The sequence below is a fragment of the Callorhinchus milii genome, unplaced genomic scaffold, assembly GCF_018977255.1.
Source record: "Callorhinchus milii isolate IMCB2004 unplaced genomic scaffold, IMCB_Cmil_1.0 Scaffold3, whole genome shotgun sequence".
Taxonomy (NCBI): domain Eukaryota; kingdom Metazoa; phylum Chordata; class Chondrichthyes; order Chimaeriformes; family Callorhinchidae; genus Callorhinchus; species Callorhinchus milii.
In genome coordinates, this window is record NW_024704744.1 from 7,214,195 (window position 1) to 7,241,532 (window position 27,338).

General features: G+C 43.9%; 1 protein-coding gene across 1 annotated transcript in view; it reads left to right on the forward strand.

Moving 5' to 3' along the window:
* The first annotated feature begins 220 nt into the window (after positions 1 to 220).
* col21a1 (collagen, type XXI, alpha 1) overlaps positions 221 to 27,338 on the forward strand; it is a 122,672-nt gene continuing 95,554 nt past the window's right edge. Inside the window, exons 1-5 of the mRNA XM_042332755.1 lie at positions 221 to 288; positions 5,104 to 5,246; positions 11,098 to 11,658; positions 23,418 to 23,583; positions 23,707 to 23,932. Coding sequence (XP_042188689.1) covers positions 221 to 288; positions 5,104 to 5,246; positions 11,098 to 11,658; positions 23,418 to 23,583; positions 23,707 to 23,932 — 1,164 coding nt within the window. The remainder of the gene's footprint in view (positions 289 to 5,103; positions 5,247 to 11,097; positions 11,659 to 23,417; positions 23,584 to 23,706; positions 23,933 to 27,338) is intronic.

Below are 27,338 nucleotides of genomic sequence, written 5' to 3' on the forward strand. Positions count from 1 at the left end.
TATAAAATCATGCAAAAATAATTCAAACAATTAATTACTACTTTACCCTTCAAGCAGGGAAGTGTCTTAGAGCGCTTAAGAGTGGTGGAGCCTGATGCTGAGAAGGGAGGTGACTGTAGGCACGGTCGAAGAGGAAGGTCTTCAGGCCTTCTGAAAAAGGGGAAGGAGGGGGCAAGGTGGAGGGATTAGGAGAGAGAGTTCCAAAGCTTTGATGATAGAGATGAGGAGGCCAGAACCAGCTGAGCAGATACGGCAGGTGTTGGAGCGAGGATTAAGCAAGTCGGAAAGGTAGAGAGATGCCAGTGATTTGTAGACAAGTGTGAGGATCTTGAAGTCGATCTAGAATAGGGAGCCAGTTGATCGTGGCAAGGACTGGTGTGATGAGGATACAAAGTTTGCTGTGTGTGAGTATAAAGGCGACGGATTTTAAATTATTTGTATTTTGTGACTAGCGGAGCTGGGGAGACTATTGAGAAGGGTAATAAATAATCGAGATGGGAGGTGATGAAAGTGTGAATGAGGGTTTCGGCTGTGTTGGGTGTGAGGCATGGTTGGAGGCGGGTTGTGTGGTGGAGGTGTGAAAGGAGAGGGAGATGAGGAAGTGGTCAGAAATAGCCTTGTCCTTGATGGACAAATCAGAGATGTCAAGGCCATGGATAGCAACAACTGTCTTGTACTACTTTTTGGATTGAACAGGAGTATCCATTGAGGCAGAGATTGCAATGATGATTCTAGAATTCATTGGGGTTGGAAAATGTCCTGTTCTATAGAAAATGTTCTTACAAAACACACCAGTCACACCACTTTATAATGCATGTAAATCCTTTGAAGAGCTTTGAGACATCTTGACATTGAGCTGAAGGGCTATGCCAAATGCAAGAAGTACTTTATTATTAGATCTGTGAATTACTGAATGTGAGGTATGATCAAATCTGTTGTGAAACAACCCACATACCTCCTCCCCCCTCTACCCCTTGTGCAAATCCTGTGCATACAGGTTGGGTTTACACATTTCAACTGTATCAGAGCTGTTTTCGAATGGCAGTTAACGATTTTAAATAAAAATTGGTGTTCTTCAAGGTGACTTGATAAATGGAACACTTCTCCATTTTCAGGACCCAGGGAGTGATTCTTGGTAAATTGACTGATTTTGGCAGGCAAGTGTGTCTTATTCTCTGCTGGTCCCATGTTTCCTTTATATGCTCCCGTTGCCAAGGTGCTAACGTTTACGAACCCCTTGACAATTAATGAAAGGAGAATAGACCTTTCTTCTCCTCTGACCCCCCTCCCCAACCCCCTCCTTGCAGCCATTCCTTTAGCTTGGCTCAGTTAGTAGCACTCCTCTTCTGAATTAGGTGTGGGTTCAAGCCACAAAGTCAGGACTTTGAGCTCACATAGTTGATGCTGAAAGTACATTGGTTCATAGCATCCTTTGGATGAGATATTAAACTGATCAGGTTCAGGTGGACGTTAGAAATCCCATGGCACTATTTCACAACAGACTGGAGTTTCACCTGGTGTCCTGGCCAAGAATTCTCTTCACTTCATGGCTGTTTGTGGGACATTACTGAGTGCAAATTGGCTGCATTTGTCTACAAAGTACACAACAAAAGTCCTGTGAAGTACTTTGAAACATTTGACAACATGAATATAATATATAAGGATGATTATTATAATATTTTGTCAACCTTGAGCACTCCCCATGTTCTTATGGCAGAGAAAAGCTCCCTCCATCCACATTGCCATAATTTACCTCAATTTAAAGCTCAATTTCAGAAGACTATACGACCTCAAACTTTTCAATTTCCACACCAATGTGGCCTCTCTGAGTGAGATTGCCAATTAGTCCCAGATTACATTGTGCTGTGGGTTTGTATTCCCTTGGAACAGTGCTGTAGCTGCTCAGGCTTGTCTTGACGTAGGATGCGAGTAGCCAGCAGATACATCCATGCCAGCAGTCTGGACTAAATTAAAACCCAGGTTCCAGAGGTAAAAGAGAGTGAGCTTGTTCACTGACCACCCAGTCCCTGAAGCATACAGTTTCAATATACAGACATTTTATTGAAACAGCCTCCTGTACCCCAAAGACAGAGCATATCCTCATTTTCCCTCACCAACATTTGTTATAGTAAATCGAATACTATGAGAAGCATAGCATCTAAACCAATCTGGTCTATGGCAAATCTCATGTTCTTAGGTTTAAGCCCATTGCTTTCAAAAAATGTCATGCAGATGTTTGGAAAATAGCCTTAACTTTAGACCTAATTTAGACCCAGCCATTATAGACTTATGACAAAACTGAGGAAATATTTAAATTGTAATATGAAGTTAGCTAAATATAATAGGTAAAAAAATCTTCTCTGAAAATATCTATAGGGATTATTTGCATTTATTTTAAACTACTCAGGTTACAGGATTGTGGAGTGCTGTAGCTCAGTGGTTAGAGCACTAGCCTTGTGAGCGAGACACCTGGGTTCAATTCCAGGCAGGGTGAAATCTTGGGCAAGTTTCCTTACTCCACATGCCTAATAATAGTCCCTCCAAAATAAAACAACAATAAATTGGTCATTTTCAATCCACGACTGTTTGTGGGACACTGCTGTGCGCAATTGGCTGCCGCGTTCACCCACAAATATACAGTTAATTCATTTTACGTCTATTCTGTGAAGCGCTTTGAGACATCTAGAAGACGTGAAAAGTGCTATATCAAATGCAAGGATTATTATTATTATTATGGGATGCCTCAATTATTTAACATGGTTCCTGCGTTTTTAAATAGATGGATGACATGGTCAAATCTGGCTTGACCACCTCTGAAATTACTGCTTCTCCCCCTCTGAAGCTAACACCTTCACCTATTCCAAGGTTGTTCCTTGGTCATCAAGGAGACCAAGGACAACCACAGGATCTTTTAGATTTATCTCTGCCTCTTTGTCCTCCTTCAACTCTATGCTTCTTTTGACAATGTTCATCACTTCATCCTCTTTGATTGCTTCTCTTCTATCACCTACCTCTATGGGACCAAATTCACCTGGTACCAAAATTCCAGCTGATACAAATTCTGCTGCTCCACATCCTCATATGCACCAAAGTCTGCATGCCCATCACGCCAATCATCCACTTTACCCCCATCTCCCAACCCATCGATTCCACGGTCCTCACCATTATCCATGAATCTTTCCACAGCCTAGGACGTTTCTATCTCTGTGATCTTGTGCTCGCTCCCTCCGATCAGCTAACTTGGTTCTGCTGCATGGCTCCAACTGCTCTAGGCCACCATCAGAGGCCGAGCCTTCAACAACTATGCCCCTAACTCATGGAAGTTCCTCCATTTTGCCTCTTTTCTATCTGTCTTTAAATCCTGTCTAAAAAGCTATCTCTTTGACCAGGATATGGACACCTCCCCTCACTCCCCCTCTTCCCATGCTCATTTTACAATAAAAGTAATCCTCACTAATCCTTGCATTTATACACCACATCATCATGTTGGCAAGATGTCTCATTGCGCCTCACAGGATTCTACGGTAGTGACTCTGTACTTGTAGGAAAAGGCGGCAGGCAATTTGCACACAATGATGTACCACAAACAGCCGTGAAGTGAGTGACCAATTTTATTTGAGGTGTTATTGGCCAGGACATCGTCTCATTTATTTTGTCATCTGAACAGGCAGATAGGAATTTGGTTCCACATCTCATCTGAAGGACAGAACCACCAATGATGTGACACACCCCACCAATGCTTTGGAAGGTTAACCTAGCCTGAGAGTTCCAAGTCCCAATGTGGATCTTGAACTCACAGTCTTCTGACTCGGAGGCGAAAGTGCTATCCAATGAGCCAGGTTGACACAATGTGAAGCACTTTGGGATGGTGCTCTGCCCTGCATGAGAGGCGCTGTGTAAATGAAACTTGTTATTGTTATTGATTTTGTATTGGGAATACAATAGAGTTGGGATTCAGGAAGGATGGTAGGTATTAGTGGACCGTAGGGCCTTCTTCTCCCAAAGCTCTTGTGAATTGTTTTCAATTTGTTGACAAATGTAATTCCTGTTTCATTAGATTAGAAAGGCCTGCAGAAGAACTTTCAATATAATTTACATCTGTACAGCAACGTTCACATCAGGAGGACTTCTCAAAGCGCTGAACAGTCAGGTTTCGGGGCCCGAGCATAGGGAAGTGGTGGTGTAGGGGTAAGGGAAGGCAGAGAGTTGGGAGGGAGATCAAAAGTACGGTCGAAGAGAAGGGTCTTGAGACCGGCCTTGAATGAGGCAAGGGAGGAAGTGAGGCGAAGAGACCATGGGATGGAGTTCCAGAGTGTGGAGGCAGAGAGACTGAAAGCCTGGCCACCGATGGTAGGGTGGGTCGGACGGGAGACATGAAGCAGGCTGGACCCCGATGAATGGAGGGAGTGGGCAGGTTGGTAGGGAGTCAGCAGGTCAGAGAGGTAGGAGAGGGCAAGGCCATGGATGGCCTTAAAGGTGAGGACGAGGATCTTGAACTCGATCGTCTGGGGGATGGGGAGCCAGTGGAATCGGGTGAGGGTGGGAGGGATGGGGTCACAGAGCCTGGTGCGTAAGAGTGCATGAGCTGCAGAGTTTTGAATGATCTGCAGCTTGTGAAGGGAAGAGTTGGGAAGGCCGATGAGGTGGGAGTTCCCGAATAGGACCCAAGGGGAGTGGGGAGGGGAAATATGACTGGAAGCATGATCAGAGAATTATGTATGGAGATGGACCTTGAATAAGCTGAGGGAGTTAGTGAGTTGGAGGGACTCGAGGATGGAGTTGCACAGAGCAGTGTCAGAATAGATGAAAGCCTGCCCGGTTATGAACCAGATAAGATGGGGGCATGAAGCAGGTTGGTGTTTGCTCAGCGAAGGGAGTGGCCGGGCGAATAAGGTTGAAGGCGGTCATGGATGTCGGGTGGAGCGAGATAGTAGACGGATTTGAGGGTGAGAACAATCTTGAATTTACATTTATATAGCGTCTTTCACGTCGGGAAGACGCCTCTTGAAATCGATCTGCTAGGGGAATGGGAAATAAGCTTTCTGAGGGGAGGTGTTGTAGCCTTTCTGTGAATATAAACTTGTGACTTTTCTTTTGTTTCAGCTTTAAAAGTCTACTTGGAATCGCTGTTTCCAGCAGCACGAGACATATGGAACAAATACTGAGGACCATGAAACTTGTCCTGCACACTTTTCTGCTGCTACTGTTCCAACAAGTCAGTACGGCTGTGGGTGACGTAAGATCCAGTAAGAAACTAATATTTCCTTTTAATTTTCATTTTGTCAAGTATGTAACTTATCAAGATGATAAATGACACCACTAAGCAACGGAATACTTTACCTGGTGCTCACTTTTGACATCTGTCCCTTCTAGGTCATGGAAAGCTTGGAGCAGATGCTCTAACCAGCTCCTTTTAGGATTCAGTGCACTGGGTAGTTTGTTCCTTAGTAACTTGTGCAGCCATCGTACAGTGCTGAGTTATCCAATCATTGCGTTGCATAGAATTTAATGGACAGACCATTTTGCCTAGAGTTCTGCTATTAGTGGAGTCTTGTAGCAATTTAGTTAGAGCACTTGCCTGGCAAGAGAGAGGATCCGGGTTCAATTCCCGGGCAGGGAGAAACTGTGCACAAAATTGGCTATCACATTCACCCACAAAACACACACGGTCAATGCACTTTAGAGCATATCCTGTGAAACTATTTGGGACTTCCTCCTGACCTGAAAGGCGCTTTACCAAATGTAAGAATTATTATTATGACTAATTCTATCCAAGAAATGAAAGGGACGGCGTTATGCAACTATGCAAATTTCAGCACAATTTGTGAGTTTAGCAAAACTATTTGTCTTTACTATTGTCAATTTAGTTGGTGAACATTAGTTTGAAATTTTTGCTTTTTATTTAATGCCTATTAAAGGAAAATTTAGGAAATAATATCTCGGGATGCAATCCATAATTTGGGACACGACATGTGCATGTGACGGCCAGGATGTTAGAAGGTGAACTGGATAGACCATGGTCTTCTTTTGCCTAGCAAATTCTTATGTTCTTATGCTCTAATTCTTCAGGGATTGTGAATTATAAAATTGGCCTTTTAATTCAGGGTCACATTCAGTGACAGTCCTAACTATTTAGAGAAACATTTTCTTTCACTGTAACAGTAAACATTACAAGGGATGAGGATTGGCAGCCTCTATCAATTTATCGGAGCCCACATCTCCATAGGAAAAACCTTACTCTACTTTGGCAAAATACTGGGAACATTAGAACAGGAGGAGGCCATTCAATCTATCTGGTTGTTAGTCGATTGGTGGACCGCTTTTCTGGGGATAATAATCCTTAAATAAAATAATTTGGTTACTCAATCCAACAACAACAACTTGGACTTATATAGCACCCTCCAGGCAGAGTAGCATCACAGAGCGCTTAACAGTGTGGAGCCTGATTCCGAGCCAGGGCGAATGATGGAGAGTATTCCAGAGTTTCGGGGCATAGTGGCTGAAAGCGTGACTTCCGATGGTGGGGCGGAGGATGCGAGGGACGAGCAGGAGGCCAATGTCAGTCAAGCGGAGGTGCCGGGTGGTGGATTGGACAGTGAGGAGGTCGGAGCGGTGGGGAGGTGCCAGGGAGTGAAGGGATTTGAACACGAGTGTGAGGTTCTTCAAGGCAATCCATTCGGTGATGGGGAGCCAGTGGAGCCTGGCCAGATGGGGGTACAGAATTTGGTCTGGGTCAGTAAGCGGATGGCAGAGTTCTGAATGAGCTGGATCTTTTGAATAGTGTAGCTGGGGAGACCGGGGAAGAATGTGTTTGAGTAATCTAGGCGGGAGGTGACAAGCGCATACACGAGGGTTTCAGCTGCATTTGGGGAAGACACTCAGAGGTGGGCATGTGGTGGAGGTGGAAGAAGGTGGTCCTGGTCAGGGACCAAATATGGGAAGGAAGGGCAGCTGGGGTTCGGTGGGTGAGAGGGAGATCCCAGGGAGGTTGAGGAGTTCAGATCCGCAGGAGTGAAGATGTTAATGGGGCCAAGGAGTATGGCTTCCATCTTGTCCACATTCAGCTGCAGGAAGTTTGCACTCATCCAGACCCGGATGTCTGCCAGACAAGCTGATAGAACATTGGCGGACCTAGAGTTGGTACTGGAGGAGGCAACGTAGATTTGTGTGTCATCCCCATACATGAAAGTTTACCTCGTGTCTGCCGGTGACATTGACTAGAGGGAGCATATAGATAAGGAAAAGCAGAGGGCCAAGGATGGAGCCCTGGGATACCCCGCAGGTGACCAGGTGGGCGCCGGAGGAGAAACCATTTGCCGAGATGAAATGGAGGCAGTTGGTTAAGTAGGACTCAAACCATGCGTGGTCAACTGTATCAAACATGGCAGAGAGATGCAGGAGGATGAGGAGGCAGATGGAACCCTGGTCACAGATAGAGAGGACGTTGTTTATGACTTTGAAAAGTGCTGTCTTTGAGCTGTGGGAGGGCAAAAATCAGACTGCAGGGTCTTGAGGAGGGAGAGGTGTGAATGAAGTTTGACCTGCAACAATGCACTCCAGGACTTTGGCAAGGAAGGTTAGGTTGGAGATGATCTGGCAGTGTGCAAGATTAGAGGGATCGAGGGTGGTTTTTTTTGAGGAGGGGTGTGATAACAGCAGTTTTCAGGGGAATTGGAACAGAGCCTGCGGAGAGAGATTGGTTGACTGTGTCGGCCAGCAGGGGGGAAGAGGAGGGGGAGTTGAGTGACCAGCATCTGGGTGGGGATGGGTTTGAGGCAGCAGGTCGTGAACTTCATCCGGGTGATTGTGGTTGAGAGGGAGGAGGCAGAAATTGGGACAAAGGAGTGTAAGGATGGGGGAGTGCAGAGGGAGAAGGCGGTGTGGATGATCTGGTTGGGGTGGAAGGGGACGGGGTGGGAGGACACTGCAGCGAAGCGAATGTTTTCAATCTTTGAGGCGAAGTCTAGGACCTCTTTGCACTTGGCAATTCACGACTGTTTGTGGGACACCGCTGTGCGCAATTGACTGCTGCACTTCACCCACAAATATACAGTCAATTCACTTTACAGTATATTCTGTGAAGCACTTTAAGACGTCTAGAAGATGTGACAAGCACTATATGAAATGCAAGGATTATTATTGTTATCTCTTATGCCTAAATGCCTCCAAATGCTTCACACGCAATTGCTGTCAAACAAACTGTGCATTTGTAAGCAAATAACACAGATCACAATTATTTTATTTTATGGAGAAACATGTCCATTGACTCATCCTTTGGCTGTGTCCCAAATGTGTCTACAATTTTATGTTTTGTAAGTTTACACAACAGAAACCGCTGCCGTTGCTAAATATATGTCACCAGGTCTCCGCCCAACTGCTGGAGTGCGTACTGCACAGCTGCCATTCAGCCACTTCGCAGGGCTTTCCCACCGTGGAGAAAGAATGACCACAACTATGTGTATTTTGTTGGCAAATATAGCAACTAATTTGCACACAGCAATATTCCATGTACTGCAGCTCACTGTTTAAAAAATGTTGCATTGTGATTTGGCTAACCAAGCTTATTTATTTTAAATTGCACCTTTACCCACTCTCTCGCTCTCTTTCTCTCTCTCTTTCCATTTATTTGCTGTCCTTTACCATTTCGCTCACAAACAAATACACAGTCAATTCACGTTACAGTATACTCTATGAAGCGTTTTAGATGTCTTGAAGTCATGATAAGGCGCTATATCAAATGCAAGGATTATTATTATTTCCTGAGAGAGAAGAGAGGGATATGGAAGAGGGGATACGAGAGGTGGAGGCTCATATGGAATACAAACACTGGCACTGATTGTTTAAGTCGAATGGCCTGTTACCATCCTGTAATGTTCTATATGATTTTGGATACAGGATCAGGAGTCCTGTAGCTCAGTGGTTAGAGCATTTGCCTTGGAAAGGAGAGACCTGGGTTTGATTTCCTTATTCTACATGCCAGATAATAATCCGTCAAGAAAAAAAACAATAATAAAATTGGTCACTTCAATCCACGACTGTTTTTGGGACACTGCTGTGCGCAATTGGCTGCTGCATTTCGCCCACAAATATACAGTCAATTCACTTTACAATATATTCTGTGAAGCGCTTTGAGACGTTTAGAAGATGTGAAAAGCACTATATCAAATGCAAGGATTATTTTATTATTATTTTGTATATCGACCTGGGAATGAAATTTCACGATAGCTCGTGGGTAAAGACACCACCTTATGTAACACTCGGCCACACAGACAGGAAGGTCACAGGTTGAATCCCCATTCTGTTAGCTGACTTTGATCAGGGAGTCAGCATCATTGAACTTTGAGAGGAGGAAATCAGCCAGGCTGCCCACTCCCTAATAGTATTCCGAGCCCACTGCTGGAAGAAATTTTGAATCTATTTTTGTTTTCCTGGCATGTAGTATCCTGCCTAACCAGCTACTGCTCCTACACACAGGTTTTGTTATTGCTCAGCTGGTTGTGTGGCACATGTGGAAACCCATCGCCGTGTTTTAGAAACTTCCACCTCTATAGGGAAATGTCCCTGTGTCTGCTATGGAATGTGCACTCTCTGCATGGATGCTCATCTAAATCCTGGTGAATATTAGGCAGAGGTTTGAAAGAGCCAAAGCTTGCAGATTCCTGAGTGTATGAAGAGTGCTCGTCATGTAGCTCACATATCGAACGTTACAGGATGGAAGGTTACAGACAATTGGTGTCGGGCAAGCTGGCAAGGCTTAACAGGAGGCAAGTGGGAAGAATTTGGCTCTCTAAATCTTGCTGATGAGCCAGGCTGGCAGGTCTGCCATCAACAGTGTCTTGGAGTATGTTGGACCCACCTGGCTCAGGAACCAGACTACTGAGGCTGCCAGAGAGCTTATGTTACATAAGTATATTGGCAGACTATTTGAATGTAGCAGGAGGGATATAGTGGGTGAGCCTGATCCTAGCTTCATCCGACCGCTGACATTCAGAAAATGTAAATCTCTAGAACTCCATCCAGAAGTCCTTCCCATTTGCTCTCTCTCTCTCTCTCTCCCTCATTCAAGATCCGTCTCGAGAACTATCATTGTGACTGTGCATTCGGTCACCTTTCCCGTGCCCACCCTCTTGGCTCCCATCCCCAGCTTGAGTGGCAATCCAATTATTGTTACCCACCTTGTCCTCCTGATGTGAAAGACTCTGTGTTTACAGTCACTTCCCCCCGGCTTGGACAGACTCCCTCACTGTTAAGCGCTCTGAGACTCTGCCCTGCGTGGAGGACTCTATATAAGTGCATGTTGTTGTATGATATGGCTCCTTGGCTGTTTGTCGGATGTTTATCTGTGGAAATTGGCTGACATGTTCACCCTCAAAATACATTGCAGTGGAGTCCTGTAGCTCAGTGGTTAGAGCACTCGCTTTGCAAGTGAGAGACCTGAGTTCAATTCCAGGCAGAGGGCGAAACCTTGGGCAAGTTTCCTTACTCCACACAGAGCCTAATAATAATCCCTCCAAAACCAAAAACAATAATAAATTGGTCATTTTCAATCTACGACTGTTTGTGGGACATTGCTGTGTGCAATTGGTTGCCGCGTTCGTCCACAAATATACAGTCAATTCACTTTACAGTGTGTTCTGTGAAGCGCTTTGGGACGTCCTCCCGACGTGAAAAGCGCTATATCAAATGCAAGGATTATTATTATTATTATTATGTTACAGTAAATCCTGTGAAGCGCTTTGAGACGTCCTCCTGATATAAAAGCCACTGCAACAAATGCACGGATTATTATGCATTCATTATAATAATATTATTAATTCATTATGAATATGTATGATAACTCTCCCTCTTATAGGCCTAAAGTTTTCTCAAGAGTGAAGTGCAATATTAAGTATGACTCTGAGTAATCATTAAGCAGCATTAATAATAATAATAATAATAATCCTTGCATTTGATACAGCACCTGATCGTTGAGGTGTCTCAAAAGGCTTCACAGGATACACTGTAAAATGTAGTGACTGTGTTAACCATAAAGTGCAAAATCTTCATGTTATTCCAAGTGCCAATGTCGTCTTTCCTTTTTTTCTCTTTCTCTTTCAGGCTGCAGAACTGCACCAAATGACTTGGTCTTCATTTTGGATGGCTCATTTAGTGTAGGACCAGAAAACTTTGAAATCGTCAAAAGCTGGATTGTTAACATATCCAGCAGCTTCGAGATAGGGAATAAGTTTACACAAGTTGGTGTCATTCAATACAGTGACGATCCTTTGCTGGAGATCCCACTAGGAAAATATAGCTCCAACGAAGATCTGATGAAGGCAATGGAGGCCATCGAGTACATGGGCGGAAATACCAGAACGGGCAAAGCCATCACATTTGGAGTTAAGGATGTGTTCTCCTCCTCATATAGGGCTGCTAATGCAGTAACAAAAGTAGCAATTGTGCTTACTGATGGGAAGTCCCAGGATGATGTGAAAGACTATGCGGAGGAAGCAAGGAAGAAGAAGATTACCTTGTTTGCGATTGGAGTCGGTGACGAGACGGAGGAATTTGAGCTCCAAGCTATCGCCAATAAGCCATCATCCACGTACGTGTTCTATGTGGAGGACTACACTGGTATCTCTAGAATTAGAGAAGTGATGAAACAGAAACTGTGTGAAGGTAAGAACTTTTGCAACTAAACGTTTTTTGTGATTTAGCTCAAGGTGTTCTTCATGGGCCAAAATGCCTATTGACGCACATATGTGGCTTAACCATTTCAGTACAACAGCAGTGGTGTCTTTCACTTAGGATAAATGTGGTGAACCGCTTTGAAATGAGAGTGGCGATCACTGAGTTGGGTGGAAAGGAAGGAGAGATTTGAGGGTGTTGACCAAAGGCACGGACAACTAGATATGTTTGTAGAAAGGGTTTTGAAGCTGGGAATGAAAGTTGAAATGCAAAGAGGACCAAGGGAGAAGTCCAGAGTGTGGAATCATATGGAGAGAGTGAGTGATGAGGTCAGAGTGGAGTCCTGTAGCTCAGTGGTTAGAGCATTCGCTTTGCAAGCGAGAGGCCTGAGTTCAATTCCAGGCAGAGGGCGAAACCTTGGGCAAGTTTCCTTACTCCACACGCCTAGTAATAATCCCTCCAAAACCAAAAACAATAATAATTGGTCATTTTCAATCTACGACTGTTTGTGGGACATTGCTGTGTGCAATTGGCTGCCGTGTTCGCCCACAAATATACAATCAATTCACTTTACAGTATATTCCGTGAAGCGCTTTGGGACGTCCTCCCGACGTGAAAAGAGCTATATCAAATGCAAGGATTATTATTATTATAGAGTCTGCTACCCTGTAATATATACATGCATTAGGGTATGATACATGTATACTTTGGTAGTGTTCACTTGATAAGTTGGGTATTTGAGTTCAATGTACCTTCTGAATTTGGAAAGTTCAGTGGCCTCAGAGATTGAAAGGGTCACATCTATAAAATAATAAATACAATAATCCTTGCATTTGATACAGCACCTTATCACATTGTTGAGATGACTCAATGTACTTCACAGAATATACTGTAAAGTGAATTGACTGTATATATGTGGGCGAAAGGGAGATTGACACGAGATTGAAAGTCCTATGACTGACGACTGTCAATCTCCAGTGGAATACCCATGGTAGAGGCTGCAGACCCACCCTTGTTGGTTTAGTTTTGAATCTTTGAAAATGTGGATCTTCAGGTGGAGTTTGCTATCTGTGCTTTAGACACAGAGCAAAAAGTGGTGAGGATCAATGCGAGGTGACTCAATCTCTGAAGATCTTCCATTAGACGGTGAGATGTAGGAGACAGCGGATGAAGAGTAAGCGAAAGATCTTAATGTTAGAAATAGGTAAAAATGAAAATACAGTGGATCACACGATTGGTTCAGAGAAAGAAAACGGCCCTTCAGCCATTTAATCTCATTTTCCTAGAAGAAAACAGATATTGTGTGCAGACAGAATGGGATGAAGAAGAAAAAATAAAGGAAATAATCATGAGAGGGAGCACGTGGTTGCCATATATATATAAAAAGCATTGTTTTTTATTTAAAAATGAGTTGTATTTATTTTAACAGGTTACGATTGACATAAGAGTAATAAGTATTTCTGATATTCTAGTTAAAAAATTATTTTTGTGTGTATATATATACATATTCTCTCTCGCTCTCTCTATATATAGTAAAACAATTATATTTATATACCACCTTTCACACTGGAAGGATGTCCCAATTTATAGCTCCCAACAAAAATTGGAAGCTCAAAATGTGGCCAATCTGTGAGCTTAGAAACGGGCGATTCTATGGATGTGCTGGCACTCTAAGTGTTAAACTGGAACATAAATAATCAAATGTGTCCATCAGACATGCTGAGACTACATGTACAGAACAATGATCAATTATTGGCGCAACAGCAGAGAAGATATAGACCGACTTTAGAGAGAGTGCCCAGGAGACTCCACACGAATATCAGAAATGGGAGGCAAACCATAGCGAAAAGCTAGGGATACATTATATTCTGTGGACCTGAGGAGGTTTAGGAGTGATTTGCTTGAAGTGTTCAGAATTAGGAAGAGTTTGGCAAAATAAACAATAAGCATTATTTAACCTGTTGGATCAGTCAGTTGCTAGATGGCATCTTGGTCTATCATATGTACTGTACCCAATTTCCCTTCAGCAACTCCTCACACTCATTGCCAGTGCTATATTGACCATCATGAGATGAATAACTGGTGGATTTATTCCTGGCTTAAGGTCCCAGCTTCCTGTCTTTGGCAACCTTCAGTTGGAGTTTGTAAACTGTGCTTCAAACACAGAGCAGAAAGTGTGAGTGTAAATGTAATACAATAGAAATGTGCTACACCAACAAGTGTTAACAGAAACAGCTGGAGCAGAAGGAACTTCTTTCTGTCAGGCCCGCCATACTCTTTGCTCCCTGTCTTTTCAACCCCGCTATTTATAGCCACGGGGAAGAAGATTTTCTTAGATTAATTTAATAAATAATCTTATAACCCTCCGCTGCACAATTGGCAGCTACAACGCTGCGAAACTGTCGAACACTCTCCCTCAACTCTCTGCCTTGCCCCCTCTCTCCCGTTTTTCAAGTCCCGCCTGAAAACCTTCCTTTTCGACCGTGCTTACGGTCACCTCCCCCCTGCCCCCCACCACCCCCCCCCCACCCCACAGCTGGGAGTCAAGCTCCGCCATTGTTAAGCACTCTGAGATGCTACCTTGCATGGAGAGCGCGATACAAGTGCAAGTTGTTGCTGTTGTCATAACATTGAAAGATTTCAAAGCACTTCATAGGTAACTTCAGTCAACTACAGTGATAGAAACAGAAGTTGCTGGGAACACTCAGCAGATGGGGCAGCATCTATGGAGAGAGGAAAGAGAGTTAACGTTTCAGGTCAATGACCTTTCATCAGAATTGAATCAACTACAGTGACTCTGTTTTGTAGGCAAATGTAGCAGCTAATTTGCGTACAGCAAAATCCCCAGATAAAACCAATTTTATCTGGGGATTGTTGACTAGGATACCGGGATAAACTCTGCCCACAAATACAGTCAAACCACTTACGATATATACCTTGAAGAGCTTTGCGATGTCTCGCCTAAGTGATACAAAGCTGTACCACATGCAAATATTATTATTTATCTTTTCGAATGGTGCTGAGGAATCTTTAATATCTACTTAAACAGGTTTAATGCCTCATCCAAAGGATGGCGCTGCTGTCAATGCAGCAAATAATGCACTGGAGAATTATTATGTGTTTACTCAACTTCCATTAGTTTGTATTAATGAAGCATTAATGAAGCTAACTACATCCGTCGTTCTCTGATACAATCTGCGCTATGTTTCTACAGCATAGAGAACTAAACCTCATTGTAATGCGACTTATTGAATTACGACTCTTTTAGTAGGTTGTAGACCTACAGACACACAAGACAAGCAAACTTCTATCTTTTGGTGCTGACTGACTGCATGTACTTAACCTATATGTCAGGGGCAGTGCAAGTAACAACAAATTACATTTATAAATTGCCCTTCACATGGGCAGGATCTCGGAGTGCTTAAATAGAGGCAGTGACTAGTGTCTGTTTTTCGTGTGTCCATGTGTAACGTGGTTGCTTGTAATTGTCTTCTATCTTTCCTTTCATTTGTTTACCAATTACTGAAAGGAGCCTGAAGGCTCAACCAATAATTCATTGCATGACTCAGATCCCAATTGTAACCGCATATTGAGTGATTCACTGTATTTGGAGAAGGAAGCAGAAAAAACATACCTTCTCTGTAGTTAATCCATCATGTCAACAAATGGCTAATCTTGTCTCAATGCAACAAGAACAATTACATTCATATAGGTTTACATAGATTGTACAGCAAGAAAACAGGAGGGTGGTGTGGTGTGGGTGTGCAGCTGAGAAGGGTGGAGAAGAGGGAAAGGTGACCAAAAACATGGTCAAAAAGTTAGATCTAAAGATGGGTCTTGATTTCACCTACTAAGATACACAAATGGAATCAACTACAGCTTATACATCCTGTTTAGAGTTAATGTGATTTCAGGCTCATTTACTAAGTTAATTTACTAAGATCAAGCTGCCTTCTTGTCCAGGTTACAGCTCATTTGGAGCTCAGTGTGATGGTCTCCTTGTGTGTCACAGCTTCCTGTTCCCCTTGGATGCTGACAATTGGCAAACAGTTACTTTTCCAACAAAGAAAAACTATTACTTGTTCTGATCTGGACTGTTCCTTCACCTCTGTTCCCTCCAATCTTCGTTCCTCTCTGTCCTACTTCCAGCTTTCCTTTGCACCACTGTTTCCAGTTTCTGCTCACTCTCTTAAGCCTTGAAGCACCTGTGGTCTGCCTTCCCAGTTGAATTCTTCACATCTTAATTCTTTTAGCTAACTTCTTACTGCTCAGCAGTTGGCAGCCAATTTTCCCCATACTTTTTACTGTTCTCCTGTGTTTTGCTCACTGTTCCTGGTCCCAACTCACGTGCTGCTGTGTTAAGTACTTTGTTTCTGCAGTTTTCCTCTGGATGGTTATAAATCAGCTTGATCTTAAATTGACTCTTGTCCCAGATGTTCCTGTGTACTAAAGCCAGCTGCTGATTAAGTTTCTCCACAATGTACGGAGAGAGAGAAAAGGCTGGGAGCTTATAGTGCCTTAATGCTGTGCAGGTTTTGCTCAAGATGAAATGGTTTCTAAAGACTCATCTATTAACCTTGCTTCATGTGTGTCTGCCTGGCTCAGTTGGCAGCACTTCTCTTCTCTGAGCTAGAAGGTTGTGGGCTCAATGGGACAAGTCTAGGATGACACTCCAAATACAGTACTAGGGGAGCATTGATGAAGCTTTTGCCCTTCAGATCAGATGTTAAACCAAGGCTCAATCTGCCTGTTCAGGCAGACATCAAAGCTCCTACGGATCCTATTTGAAAATGGAAGGGAGTTTCTCCTGTTGTCCCGGCCAACAATCCTTCCCAAATAAAATTAGTCATTCATTTCATAGCCATTTGTGGGTCATTGTTCTTCACAAATTGGCTATTGAATTTGCCTACAAAATATACAGTCAATACACTTTACAGTAAATCCTGCAATGTGCTTTGAGATATCTTCCTGATGTGAAAGATGGTAAATCAAATGGAAGGATTAATATTATTATTATTTTATGACCTGTATTTAACAAGGTCTAGCCTGTTATATTTCTTAAATAGGTGTTCCATGTAAAGGCCATTTATTGTAAGTACAAAGGCAAAGGCTGGCTAGTTATTACAGCTCCCTTGCCCTTTCCTAAATACAATTGTTTTCCTTTTCAGATGGTTGCCTAAGTCCTCTTTTTTCCAAATAAAAACTACTATGGATTATATGAAGAGTTCCATGTTGTAATAAGCCTCTAGGTGTTAAAAAAAACTCCTAAAGTTTCATTTTCTGCCAATTTAGGACAAGAAGGTTCAGGGTTTCAATCCCTGTGGATTTGTTCAACCCTTCATCCATTCAAAAATGATAACCAACTAGTGACTATCCTCCTTGGAGGGTCAGTAAGTGGGGTCCCCTTAGAATTGAGCTGGCTCCAAGGTGATGTGCTTTGCTTGGCAACAGAATGTTGAATCAATTCAATCCTCTGTGACTATCTTTGTAACCTTGTTCCTGAGCCAGGTGGGGCACTCCAGGTTACAGCTGATAACAGACTGGCCAGCCTGCGTCATCGGCAGGACTTTGAGGGGCAGAGATTCTTCCTACTCATTTTCTGTTTACCCTGCAAAAATAACAATAAATTCCATGTATCCTAATCGATATGCTGGTCCCGGCTGGACAAGCAGCGGGAAGTTTGCCAGAGAGTCGGTGCTCTCAATGCTTACATTCCAGCAGTAGTCCAATGTACACACTGGGGTCCCCAAGCCTTGGCTCTCACCGACTTGTGAAAATATGCTCTGGAATCAGGTAAGTGAGTGGAATTCCTGGCATTCCATTCCAGACACGGAAATGTTTTTGTGTGGGTGGCATACAACAACAACAACAAGATTCCATTTATTGAGCGCCTTTCACGTCGGGAGGACGTCCCAAGGCGCTGTACAGTCAGGTCAGGACCCGAGCAAGGGGGAAATGGTCAGGGTGAGGGGAGGGAAGGGAGGGAGCGAGGAGGGGGTAGAGAGTTGAGAGGGGAGCTGAAGGCACGGTCAAAGAGAAAGGTCTTGAGACCGGCCTTGAAGGAGGAAAGGGAGGAGGCAACGCGAAGGCACTGGGGGATAGAGTTCCAGAGCCTCGGGGCTGAGAGGCTGAAGGCCCGGCCACCGATGGTAGGGCGGTTGGGGCGGGAGATGTGGAGCAGACCGGAGCCAGAGGAACGGAGGGTACGGGCAGGTAGGTAGGGGGATAGTAGGTCAGAGAGGTAGGAGGGAGCGAGGCCGCGAATGGCTTGTAGGTGAGGGTGAGGATCTTGAATTCGACTCATATATGGAGTTCTGTCTGGTTTGGATACTTTTAAGCCTGGAGGTGAGTTTCCTCATGTGTTGGACATCCAGCTGACCCCAAAAAGTGATAAAATGAGGGGGAGTAAGCAGGGGTTCTCTGGTGCTTAATGGGCTCTGAGGAGACACAGGATAACGTCAAGGAGATCTGCAATTATAGATGGCATTTGATTCCTGGCTTCACCAAGTATGGTTTGTCAGAGGAAATCTAACTTTAGGGACACCTTGCTCCCCTCCCCTCACATTAACAGGGTTGATGGGGTGAAGAGTTGAATGGAGCTACAGAGATAGCAAAAGTCTCACTTGTGAGAAGAATAAATTGGTTTTGCTGTGTTCTTCACTGGATCCCATCTATGTCTCATTTACACACAAAGGCGTATACCCCACAACCAGTCCCTAACCAAAAAAGCTTTTCTCCACCTCTGCCACATTGCCGGCCTCCAATCACACCTCACACCCAACTCAGCCAAAACCTTTATTCAATATTCCATTGCCCTCCTCGCTGTTCTCCACAGCTTCACCATTAATAAACTCCATTCAGTTCAAAACTCTGCCACCCGTACCTTCACCCACCCCAAACTCCATACCCCCATCACCCTAGTCTGTGTCAGGCTCCACTGCCTCCCTATTGCAGAATGGATCGATTTCAAGATCCTCACACTTGCATATGAATCACTTCATGCCCTGGCACCTCCCTACCTCTCACCTGGGTACACCCCACTCTATTAACCACCACCTCTGTCCAACCTCCTGTACATCCCTCGTCTCCTACACTCCACCATCGACAGCCGTGCTTTCAGCCACTTCGCTCCAAAATTATGGAACTCTATTTCAATCCCTCTACCTTACCCCTCCTTATCTTCAGATCAGACCTGAAGACCTTCCTCTTCTACCGTGGCTACGACTACCTCCCCTCTCGGCTCGGTGTTGAGCTCTGCCACTGTTAAGCGCTCCAAGATACTACCCCACATGAAAGATGCTATATAAATACAAGTTGTTGTTGTATACGAAATATAGGCTATATTCGATCTCAAACTTCTGTTGTTAACTTCACTTGGAGGAACTGTTTTCATTTCACTGGTAGTTTGGCTCAGATGATGGAACTCTTACTTCTTGGTCAGAAGGTTGTGGCTTTGTATTCCATACCACAACTGAAGTACAACACTGATTGCCAATATAATTGACGTTGGTATTCAGTGTTGTACTAACTGAATTGTTGAATGTTAACATAAGATCCATTTGGCAGTTTGGGTGGACACGAGAGAACCCAATGGCTGAGGCATGAATACTCGCCTGCACAAGTATCCACACACATACGCAACTGCACACAACAACAACTTGCATCTGTATAACACCCTTCATACGCGATAGATCTCAGAGCGCTCACAAACTCTCTTCACATGTACCCTCCCCCATCTGCATCACCCCCCACTGTCACTCATGTACACGTCCGTGCACATGCATGCCTACAGCCCTGCCCCCCGGATAGGTATGCTCACGGCTGTGCCCTCATGTGCCCATGCCCACACATCCACGCTCACGGGTACCTCAATACAATGATTATGTTTTCCCAATACAAAAAAAATTACATTTGTATAGCGCCCTTCACATTGGGAAGACGTCTCAAGGCGCTGGAAAGTTAGGGAATTGAACCCAAGCAGGGGATTGGGATAAGGGAGGGTGGAGGGCAGGAAGGGTATGATGGTGGCTGAAGCCACAGTTGAAGAGGAGAATCTTGTGACATGCGTGAAGGAGGTAAGGGAGGGAGCGAGAGAATGTGAGATGGAGTTCCAAAGGGTGGGGCAGAGAGGCTGAAGGCCCAACTGGCAATGGTGGGGCGGGCTGGACAGAATATGTGGTTTGGGGGACATGGAGCGGGATGGGCCGGGTGGGGGATGTGGAGCAGGCTGGAGCCTGCAGAGTGGAGGGAGTGGTTGATATGGGGTTAGCAGGTCACAGAGATAAGAAGAGCAAGGCCGTGGAGGGCCTTGAAGGCGAAGACAAGGGGTCGGAATTTCAATTTTCCCCAATTCATTGCATTCCTCATCTAAGAAATGGCATTCAACTATGATTTCAAATGTTAAACTCCAGTAGTTACCCCAGTGCACACTCTGGGGTTCCCAAGCCTTAGCTCTTGCCAGCCTGCGCCTAATACTCTCTGGAATTAGGTAAATCCTTGCATTTGATATAGGTAAGATGGAAGGGTTCATCCCTCCAGGGAGTGGGAGTGCGCATTCCATTCCAATAGATGGGAATTTCAATGTGTAGGTGGAATGCATCAAACTCTGTTTGGTTTGGATACTTTTGAGCATGGTGATGCATTTCCCCATGTGTCAGACACCCAGCTGATCAACAAAAAAAAGTGAGCAGGAGAGAGAAAGTGATTAGGAGAGGGAAGGTGACGAGACAGTTAAAACACTTAGAAACATTTTTTATTATTTCTATTAGAAATCCTAATAGAATAGGCATGTTCTTGTTCGTTTTCCTACGTTTGCAGCCAGTATTTCCTTGAATCCCAGTGCAATCTTTGACCAGCACGTAGAATTTCTTTGGGGCCAAGAGAAACAGCCGTCCAGAACAAGTATTACATTATCCTACTCTGCTGAACATCAACCAAAGAAAACTAAAGGGTTGGATTGACTGCATTCAGTTAAACGTAGCATGCACCTGCTTTGTCAACAACTGACAATATACACCAGACATGTGTTTGAAAAGGCTTATTTCAAGAATACACATTGCAGTCACGAGCAACAAATACCTGAAACTTTTATAGCATCTGTCTCCTATTCCCCTTTGCTATTACAGCACACTCCCATGTATGTTAGCCTGGCTCAGATGTTAGCATTCTTGCCTCTGAGTCAGAAGGTTGCTATTGCTGCATGATGGATACTTTTTCTTAAGGTGTCTGATGCGTGCAGAAATCCATCACAATGCATAAGAGTATACAAACTAGACAGAGTTCCACATATTAAAGCCACTTTTGCAATGAAATTTCACTGTGTCTCGAATGGAATGTGCACTTTCTCACCAGAGGAATGTATCCTACTTACCTAATTCCAGAGATTATTAGACGTAGGTTGCTGATGTCCAAGGCTTGGGGACCCCTTGGGGAGTGTGTGTTAGGGTGTTGCTGGAGTTTAACCAGCTAAAACTGCAACTTTCCATTGAGAGCACTGAGTATCGGGAAACTTTCCAGTACTTTTCCAGCTAGGATCACCCTACTTGATAGAGCTTTGACTTGCAAGGTTAACAAGAATCCCTGCTCCCAATGACTGGCCAGTCCTCCAAGTCCTGCATGTGAGATAGGCTGGCAGGCCTGTCAACAGCAATGCGTACCTGCTTCGCTCAGGAACCGGACTGCTGAGAGCAATGTCACTCAACTCTAACATATTCCCTTGGAGGCAGCTCAGCTCCAAGGTGACCCCAACCCGACTTACCTGCTCACCCTCCACGGTATGTTGGAACTGAGTCAGCCGTTTGTGGCAGTCTCAGTAGTCCATTTTCTGAGCCAGGCAGGTCCGCAGAACTCCAGGACACAGCCAGTCTGGCTCATCGGCAGAACATGGAAGCGTAGACCAGTCACTGGCGGCTGAGAATCACCTCACTCACCTCCTATTAACCCTACAACCCCAGGGTAGGGTGGTCCTAGCTGGACAAGCATGTGGGAAAGCTTACCAGACAGCAGCCTCTCCACTGTACCCTCCCCCATTTGTTAGCATGTAATCAATTAACTATCCTGTAAATGTTTATATATTTTTTAAATTCACATCTACTGTGTTTCCTTGTTATCTGAGCAATTTATACAGCATCACCAACCCTTCCTTCTTGGGGAGGCATTTGCCTTTCCTTATTATTGAAAGCAAAGCTACCCAACTCAAACTGACCTCAAATCTGCTGCTGATCTCCTAAACTCTCACTCCCTCGCAGAGGCTTTGCATTGACTCATTTTGTGAGTCTGAATCTGGCTGGAAAGGGAATTTCAGACTTTCATCAGTCGAGATTATGGTGTTATCATTGGACAGTGCGCAAGCCAAAAATATATTGTAAATAATTAGGGAGGAAGGAGTGAGTTTTTCTACCACTTATTTAAACCAAAGAAGAAAATGTGTTTAAATAAGGATGTACCATCAAGGTTTGTTTCTCTAGTTCATTTTAATTCAGTTTTTCGATGTAGAGACAACCAAACAACCTGATTAATATTGTGACTAATTGATTTCCATATTTAATTTGAATAAAAATGATGATAATAATTGCATGGGATATAGCGCCTTATCACATCAAAGTGTTTCACGGGACTATAAAATCATAGAAATTTACAGCGCAGAAGGAGACCATTTGGTCCATCAAGTCTGCACAACTCTCAGAGCAAGCTGTACTTTCAATCTCACTGTCCTGTCCTATCCCTATGTGTGTCATCTTGGCTCAGTGTTAGAACTCTCATATCTGAGTCACAACGTTATAGATTCAAGTCCCACAGCAGGACTTGAAGTCACATTGTCTAAGAAAACACTCAGTGCACTGGAGGTGGCGTTTTGTGTTGCATTGTCAGAGGTGCTGTCGTTCAGATGAGATGTTAAACTGAGGTCCCGTCTGCCTATTCAGGTGGACGATAAAGAGAAAGGAGTTTCTCCCAGTGCCCTGGCCAACAATCCCCCAGATCATATATTTCTAACTTTTTTGGTGGGTAAGACTAGTGTCTGACACATGCGAAAACCCCCCATCACCATTCTTAAGAGTAGCTATGGCTCTATGTGGAAAAATATTATAACTTAACAGCAGTTGTTAGAAAATAGTTTGTTATGTGTTATACTAAGGATGTGTGATAATTGTGGTTGTTTGAATCTTGATGTTGGCAGCCTGGATGAAATATGGATCATCAACTACAGCAGATTAAAGGAGTTAAGCAGAGTTCATAAGGTTAAAAATTACAGAGCTTGTGGAAGCAATGGTCTCGATATTTCATTTCACGTATATCAAAGCATCAGCACAAGAGGTTTATAGTTGTAAAGGGGAATTATAGCACAGATATTGTATTTCTATTAGCCAGATGAGTTAGTTATAATATAATGATTCCGGTATTTCATAAAACCCCCATAATAGCCCCTAAAACAGCTCAAAACACTTTGTGGGAAATTGCTGTCAAATTATGATTTTTGTTTTTTGGTCAGCCAGGTGTCTGACACATGCAGAAACCCATCACCATGCTTAAGAATATCCAAACCAAGCTGAAATTTCCATGGATCCCACCTACACGTGGAAATCCCAAGGATAGATTTCCGGAATAGAATGCGCACTCTCTCTGCCTGGAGGGACGCATCCTGTTTACCTAATTCCGGAAACTATTGGCGCAAATTAGCACAAGCCAAGGCTTGTTGCACTGTGTGTTTGTGCGTGAGTGTTTTAATAGCTACACTTTGTTGTCATTTTCAGAGGCTGTCTGTCCTACACGAATTCCCGTTGCATCTCGAGATGAGAAAGGTTTTGATATCCTCGTCGGATTAGATATTCGGAAAAAAGCTGGCAAAACAGTAGGCTCATACCATGGTAAACAAGCCTATAAAGTTTCATCTACTGTTGATTTAACAGAAAATACAAGGTATCTGTTTCGGCTTATTTTATGCTTAAAGAATCATTTCCTTTTGTCTTTCCATTGATCAAACAGATTGTAAAATCCAGCATGCAGTATTCCCAATCTCAAACCCGTAACGTTTTATTGCAGAGATATTTTTCCTGATGGCTTACCTCCTTCATACGTCTTTGTATCCACACTGCGATTCAAGAGACCGGTAACTAAGGAGAAATGGGATTTATGGAGGATCCTTGCTCTGGATGGCACGATCCAAACAGGAGTTACGTTGAACGGTGCAGCTAACACGGTCATCTTTTCCACCACGCACTCTGTGAATGACACTCAGGCTGTCATCTTCAGCTCTCCTGATATAAAGGTAGGCATGACATTGCATGCTGTCTGAAGACTGACCTGTCCTGAGAGTTGCCTAACTCTTTATTAGGTCTATTTGTGCGCCATTTTAAAACATGTTTGGAAACATTATTCATGCTTTTGTCACTTCTTGCCGTCAAATGAACTCCATACTGGTCACCATCGGGAAACACAACTTTATTCAAAACTGCCTTCCCAATTATAACATTTCTTTTAAATAAGGGAAGCGATCTCATGAATTACCTTATTGGCATAAGGAATTATTCCACGCACAAAATAAAAGTTACGAACCGTTTATTTTTACGTTGGCCAAAGCACGCACGAGAGGCTCCCATCTTACTTCCGGTCAAACATACTCTAATGTGCAATGCATTACAGTCTACATTTATATAGAACAAAAACAGAGAGACGAAGGGTCATGGACCCGAAACGTTGACTCACTTTCCTTTCTCCATAGATGCTGCCTGATCTGCTGAGTGTTCCCAGCTCTCTCTGTTTTTGTTTCAGATTCCAGCATCTGCAGTATTTTATGTTTTGTACATTTATATAGAGCCTATCTCGTCAGTAGAATGTCTCAAAGCACTTAACACTGAGCACCCTGAGCAGGAGGGGGGAATTGAAGAGTGTGTGGAGGGGAAAGCTGACTAAGATGATTATTGAGCATGGCAAACCTTAATAATACTTCCAAAAAAAATCGGTCACTCAATTCACGACTGTTTGTAGGACACTGAGCAACTGTATGTAATTGGCTGCCGCGTTCGCCCACAAATATACAGTCAATTCACTTTACAGTGTGTTCTGTGAAGCGCTTTGGGATGTCCTCCCGACGTGAAAAGCGCTATATCAAATGCAAGGATTATTATTATTATTAACTATACCAATATCCCCATAAATGCAGAATATTTTACAGAAGTTTTTACTCCCTTAGTCGTATCTTGAATGAAATAACTCCTTGGGCAAGAATTTGCTTGGGGTATATGAGAGACGGAATAGTTATGTTTTGTCTCAAAATTTTGGACACGTCAGATAGACGATGGTAGTCTTTCTGATCCTGGATGCTCCTATGTTCCTCTGACCCTGAAATAATGATTATTTGAAATACAACAGGGTTTGGTGCAGATCTGACCTCGGTGCCTTAAGTTAAATATGACTGCCATTTTTATGTGACTATTGCATCGATTAGCTAACGAGAAAAAGAAAGCTAATTTCTGTTCTTGTGGAGATTTGGAAGTTGGTCAGGTAACGTTGCAGCCAAGTAAAGGTCAGTTTCCCAGCCAAGAAATGACATATTGTACAAGTATGAGGGGGTTGTCTGTTTGCTTTCTCCAGTCTAGCGCTGGAACAACACAGAATTTGGCAAACATTCCTGATAGGGACTTTTTGGCACCGTTTATCTGTCTGTCTATGTCTCTACGTCTCTATATTTCTCTCTCTCTCTCTCTTTATGTCTCTGTCTCGCTCTGTGTGTCTCTCTCTCTCGCTCTATGTGTCTCTCGCTCACTCTCTCTCCGTCTCTCTCTCTCTCTCTCTATGTCTCTGTCTCTATGCTCTCTCTCTCGTGGAATCCTGTAGCTCAGTGGTTAGAGCACTCGCCTTGCAAGAGAGACCTGGATTTGATTCCTGGCAGGGCATAATGTTGGCCAAATTTCCTTACTCCACATGCCTCTGTTTACCTAGCAGTAAGTAGGAACCCAATTGTTAGAAGATTGGCAGATGCTTTTCTGGGGGTAATAATTCCTAAAAAAACATTGGCCACTTCAATCTACCATTGTTTGTGGGACACTATCCTGAATGGTGATTGAGTCAGGATTCATATTAGCTTTAAAGCAGAAGTAGATAGATAGCTGAAAAGGAATCATTTGAAAAGATGAGGGAAAAGTGGGTAGCACAATCCAGGCTCCACAAGCTTTTTAGAACCCATCCTCACTCAGCTTCCTTGGATCCCCATCCCCAACGGATCGAATTCAAGATCCTTATTCTCAGCTTCAGATCCTTCCTCTCTATTTCTCCCTTTACTCTATCTCTGAGACCTCCTTCCTCTCTCGCCCTGGCCACTTCCTTCGGTCTGCGAACAGTAGCCTGCTTCATGTTCCCTGCCCTATCTACCCCACCATCAACAGGTGAGCTTTAAGACATTCTGCCCCCACTCTTGAGAACTCCATCACTGCGTCTCTCTGACTCGCTTGCTCCCTCCCTTCATTCAAGGTCCATCTTAAGCAATACCTCATTAACTGCGCTTTCAGACAGCTTTCACTTCCCCACCCCCCTTTGACTCCCACCCCCAGCTCAGTTGCCCAGCCAGCAATGTCACGTCCTCCTGATGTGAAAGGTGCTACGATAAATGTAAATTGGACCTAATGGCTCGTCGAGCACAGATACAATGACCCTCTTCTATGGATTTCTGTAGGGGAAATGAACTTTGTGTTCACTTGTGCTGCTGCGTTTCTAATGAGTTCTTTCACCTCTGCAGAAAGTCTGTGACACTGGCCAGATATGATCAACCCTTCTGAACTCATGTAAGCTTGCCAGTTATTAAATAGGAACCCAGTTCTTAGTCGATTGGTGAATTGCTTTCCAGGACTAACAAGCACGTGCAAACCTTAATAATCCCTTCAGAAAGAATTGGTCACTCAATCCATGACTGTTTGTGGGACGCTGCTATGTGCAATTGGCTGCCGCATTTTGCCCACAAAAGAAAATACACTTTATAGTATATTCTGTGAAGCGCTTTGAGACATCTCAATGATGTGATATCAAATGCAAGGATTATTATTTTATTAGAATGTACAGGATGTGCTGTACTTTGAAACCAAAACTTGTATTTGTAACAATCATAATCTGCACTTCCTCCCTGGCTCTACACACACGCTTGGCAGAAAAGTATTGCTTTGTGTTTGGCATTGGAACATACTGCCTGATTATTTTCTATTGTGGACGGATTCAGCAATTTGTATTCAAATCTGCTATTAGTATTGTGAAGGGATTTCTGCAGTGTTTCCTCAGGGAAGGAAGATTCATGTACAGACAGATTCCTATCTCTGCTGTGTATTATCCATTACCTGTGGTTCTTTGTGGCTCTGCCTCTGCTATTTGCCTCCTGACCTCAGGCTCTGACAGCATCACCATTCATGGTTGCAACTCCACCTTGCTAAGCTAGTCTTGTTTGACCCTCAACTATCCTTTCTACCCCACATCTGCACCATGACCCGCTCTGTCTTCCCCCACCTCCGCAACTCTGCCCAGCTCCAACATTGCCTCACACCGCAGGCCGCCGAAACCCTCATTCATACCTTCATTACATCAAGGCTCGACTATGCAAACTCATTGCTTGTCGGCCTCCCCAACTCCTCCCTCCACAGGCTGCAGATCATCCAGAACTCTGCAGTCTGTGTCCTCTCCGCGACCCTATC